At 47.5% G+C, this 5,003-nt stretch overlaps 1 protein-coding gene across 1 annotated transcript in view; it reads right to left on the bottom strand.

The window, feature by feature from the left end:
• Positions 1–6: 6 nt before the first annotated feature.
• Positions 7–5,003, bottom strand: part of LOC116479332 (zinc finger protein 814-like) — a 13,475-nt gene continuing 8,478 nt past the window's right edge. The window contains 2 exon segments of the mRNA XM_058425551.1: positions 7–2,604; positions 2,607–2,637. Of these exon segments, the coding sequence (XP_058281534.1) occupies positions 2,552–2,604; positions 2,607–2,637 (84 nt within the window). The 3' untranslated portion in view covers positions 7–2,551.

Genomic DNA, 5,003 nt, shown 5'->3' with positions numbered 1-5,003 from the left:
GTGGAAGATGGTGCTATTTATTATTACTGGACTATAAAGGTCACAGAGTGTAGGAGGCCTCATAGGATACAGGACACAACCATGTATGTAACACAGGGAGTACAGGCAGGGTCTACAATTCCCACATCTGCAAAGCACTCATCTGCAGAACTTTATGTCCTCATGACATGTGAGTGCTGTAGAGAGGGATTTGTCCAGGACAAGGAAAACACAAGCACAACACAGCAGCTACTGCTCGAGGACAGTTTGTAACAAAATGTATATACTTGCTAACACAAATCTCTATGCAAATACTGGAGAACACTGCAAATGGTGACATATGTAAAATGGATGAGATTTGGGGTCCAGAGATGTGAAGATTAGATAGGAGAATGGATATTAGGGTACAAGTTCACATACAAGTAGGTCAAAGGTTAAAAAAAGAGTAGAAGTGTTAAGATAGAGAAGTGACAAGTGTGATTCTCTCAAGAATGAGGAATAAAAGACAAATTATGTGTGCCGACTTCTCTTGCCACAAAAATACTACTAAAGTAGAATAGGTTGCTGGTATGCTTTCAATAAAGCCCTGACTCCATGACCTCCTCCAGGATGCCACTCATTTTTTTTTTTTTTTGAGACAGAGTCTCGCTCTGTTGCCCAGGCTGGAGTGCAGTGGCATGACCTGGGCTCACCACCTCTGCCTCCTGGGTTCAAGCAATTCTCTGCCTCAGCCTTCTGAATAGCTGGGATTACACATGCCATCATGCTCGACTAATTTTTGTATTTTAGTAGAGACAGGGTTTCACCATCTTGGCCAGGCTTTTCTTGAACTCCTGACCTCATGATCCACCTGCCTGGGCCTCCCAAAGTGCTGGGATTACAGGCATGAGCCACCGCGCCTGGCCCAGGGTGCCACTCTTGAGGCACTCATTCCTTCTGAGCCCATTATGCTGAGGCTGAATTCATTTGCAGCTTCTGGATCAAATGGAGGACTGTGCCTCCCACCAGAAGGATGACCAAATACATGGAAATGAATAACGTACAGACTAAGGGAAAGACAGAACAAGGGAACAGCCAACGGTGCCTCAGAACAACTCAGCCCATGAAAGCCCACGAGAGAAAAAAACAGTATTTCAAGGAGAATTTCTAAAGAAGGTCTTGTAAGAACAGCCTCTGGTCTATGTAGGCAGCGATGTAGTCTGTGAAGGCAATTCCCGCCACAGGAAGGCATAAGAAAATAGCAGCGAGAGAAAGGAAGTAGACTCTGGGTACACAGGAACCTGAAATCTGGACAAGGACACCCAAACATCCACAGGACTAACAAGGTGGGCTTCTGACTATGAATCCCTCCCTGGGAGCCTGCAGTGAAGCAGGTGTTGGGGCTGCTCCAAGAAAGGAGTAGGGCAGTATGTACACCTCAGTCCTACCAACCAAGAACCTACCCATAGAACTGAAGCAGGAAGCTCTGTCCATGCTCCTGACATGAGAAAGTCTTGCCAATGGAGAAAGAGGGGGGAACAGAGACTAGCTCACGTCACAGGGTGATTGTGAGCAACTTACCCAGGGAGGACATAAGTGCCAGGTTCTCCAGCGTCACATCACGGTACAGGCATCTCTGAGCCTCACTAAGGAGATTCCATTCCTCCCAGGTAAAGTTCACAGCCACGTCTTCAAAAGTCACTGTGCCCTGTTATGATGTTAACAGATGAAACTACAAACCGCCCCTATGCTGAGGTATCACAATCCATCTCTCCCACACATCTACTCTCACACATCCTCCTCTCAAGGTCCTCAAACATAGGAGAAACTAGGCCCACTGGTCATGGGGTACAGCCACCAACAACAATAGTTAGTTGAACAAATAAGTATCTATGTGGTGGCTGTGACAGAAAGTCCACCCCCTCCTGACAGGCACTTCCCCTAGTATGGCCGAGGTCATGGAAAGCCCAATGTGGCATCTTCAGCACATCAGAGATACCCTCTCTGAATGCAGCTGATTCTTTAGACTTCCAGGTACATATCCACGTCAATCCCCAGCTGACTGCCACACACACCACTGGCCTCTCTCTGGCCTTTAAACAACTTAAATTATCTTTTTTTGTTTGTTTGAGATGGAGTCTCCCTCTGCTGCCAGGCTGGAGTGCAGTGGCACGATCTCAGCTCACTGCAACCTCTGCCTCCTGGGTTCCAGCGGTTCTTCTGCCTCAGCCTCCTAAGTAGTTGGGACTACAGGCACCCGCCACCACATCTGGCTAATTTTTATATTTTCAGCAGAGACAGGGTTTCATCATGTTGGCCAGGATGGTCTTGATCTCTCAACTTCGTGATCCATCTGCCTTGGTCTCCCAGAGTACTGAGATTACAGGCATGAGCCTCTGCACCTGGCCACAATTTAAAGTATCTTTTTTTGAGATGGAGTCTTGCTCTTTCGCCCAGGCGGGAGTGCAATGACACGATCTAGGCTCACTGCAACCTCTGCCTCCTGGGTTCCCCTGAGGATTCTCCTGCCTCAGCCTCCTGAACAGCTGGGATTACAGGTGTGCACCATGACACCTGGCTAATTTTTGTATTTTTAGTAGAGAGAGGATTTCACCATGTTGGCCAAGCTGGTCTTGAACTCCTGACTTTGTGATCCAACCACCTCAGCTTCCCAAAGTGCTGGGACTACAAGCATGAGGCACCATGTCCGGCCAACTTAAAGTATCTTAATTTCCTCCTTTGTCTTCTACTAGTGTGGGTTGAAACCTCCCCCTAGGGTTACAATATTGGTAAAACAAATGACATCTGATATTCTACAGATGTCGTCAAGAGCAGTTTCCAAATCAAACGTATTGAGCCAGGCGCAGTGGCTCACACCTGTAGTCCCAGCGCTTTAGAAGGCTGAGCCGGGTGGATCACCTGAGGTCAGAGGTTTGAGGCCAGCCTGGCCAACATAGTGAAACCACGTCTCTACTAAAAATACAAAAAACTAGGCTGGGTGCAGTGGCTCATGCCTGTAATCCCAGCACTTTGGGAGGATGAGGCGGGCAGATCACGAGTTCAGGAGATCAAGACCATCCTGCCTAAGACAGTGAAACCCCATCTCTACTAAAAATACAAAAACTCAGCCGGGTGTGGTGGTGGGCACCTGTAGTGCCAGCTACTCGGGAGGCTGAGGCAGGAGAATGGTGTGAACCCGGGAGGCGGAGCTTGCAGTGAGCCAAAATCGCACCACTGCAACCCAGCCTGGGCAACAGAGCGAGACTCCATCTCAAACAAAACAAAACAAGACCAAAAAAAAAAAAAACTAGCTGAGTGTGGTAGTGGGCACCTGTGATCCCAGCTACTCAGGAGGCTGAGGCAGGAGAATTGCTTGAACCCGGGAGGCAAAGGTTGCAGTGAGTCAAGATCGCGCCATTGCACTCCAGCCTGAGCAACAAGAGCAAAACCGTGTCTCAAAAAAAAAAAAGTATCAAATATATTAACAGCCTGATAACAGGGACACCACTCACCACAAAGAGCCACATGGGGGTTGGATTGTGGATAAGAGAGAGCAACCACAGCCATGGCATGCAAGCTTTGTAAGATGAAGAGAGTGTAATAGCCTGATTCCCTCAGGAGGATGCCATTGACTTATTTGGATAACTCTGGACATAAAAATGGAACTGAAACTCACTACAAACTATAACAGGAACTCTGCCTGGTCCCACCGATGGAAAGGCTTCAGAGGCTAGGATACATTCCTTTTTTTTTTTTTTGTGATGGAGTCTCGCTCTGTCACCCAGGCTGGAGTGGGGTGGTGCAATCTCGGCTCACTGCAACCTCCACCTCCTGGGTTCAAGCAATTCTTCTGCCTCAGCTCCTGAGTAGCTGGGATTACAGGCGTGTACCACCATGCCTGGTTAATTTTTGTACTTTTAGTAGAGATGGTGTTTCACCATATTGCACAGGCTGGTTTCAAACTCCTGATGTCAAATGATCCACCCGCCTCAGCCTCCTAAAGTGCTGGGATTATAGGCGTGAGGCATGGCACCCGTTCAGATATGTTACTTAAGAGAGTGAAGTGGCCGGTCATGGTGTCTCACACCTGTAATCCCAGCATTCTGGGAGGCTGAAGTGGAAGGACTGCTTGATCCTAGGAGTTCAAGAACAGCCTGGACAACATGGCAAGACCCTGTTTCTACATACATACATGAGAGAAAGAATTTTAAATATATAAAAAGAGAGTTAAATGGGGAAGAAACTTGCACTCAGGCCATTTGTGGTCATACCAATATCACCAGGCATCCAGGTGGCAAATCACTTTGGGCCTTCATTTTTGGCCTTACATCACATCATGGCTGATACCATCCAGTGTGTATGGCCCATTCAAAGTGATCCACTATTACCACAGAATTGTAATTCTATTGGATCCCAAAAGGAGTGGTGGTCTCAAGTAATTCTATGAAGGCCTTCTTGCATGGCTCCACAGCAACACAGAACCATGTGTGGCTTCAGCTATCCATGACCCTATTCCACCTCTGTGCTACACTTGCCAACCCATTGGCAATGATGACCTTTCCCTCAATTGCTCCTGTACTTCTGCCTGCATCTCATCTCTATTATCTCCATGGAAGTCCACCCCATGACAAGCTATGCCCTCTGACACACCCTACATTCATTGTCACTTACCTCCCTCTCCTGTGTGAATGCATAACACAGGTTATGAATGCCAATAATGTCACTCAGGGAACCAGGCAAAACATCTAGTCCTCAGCCTCCAACCAGTCCTTTCTGGATCCCTAAAAGATTTACTACCTTATTATGAAGTGTGCCCTCCAAAATGGGACCCATGGCTAACGCACCTTAGTCCACACATTAACTATCATATACTGGATGTCTCCAATATCAATTCCTTCCCAGATATCCCAACCTATGTGGACAAGCATCTCAGGCTCCGAGCATGGTGAAAACAACCCTCCTTATATCCCCAGTGACTATTTTGCCTACTCCCAACTTGCTCATCTCAGCTGATACAGCTTCTATCACTGCTGCTACTAAGACCA

The sequence above is a fragment of the Hylobates moloch genome, unplaced genomic scaffold, assembly GCF_009828535.3.
Source record: "Hylobates moloch isolate HMO894 unplaced genomic scaffold, HMol_V3 SCAFFOLD_12, whole genome shotgun sequence".
Taxonomy (NCBI): Eukaryota; Metazoa; Chordata; class Mammalia; order Primates; family Hylobatidae; genus Hylobates; species Hylobates moloch.
The sequence above is the reverse complement of the archived record's forward strand: the minus strand, read 5'-3'. Positions and strand labels throughout refer to the sequence as shown.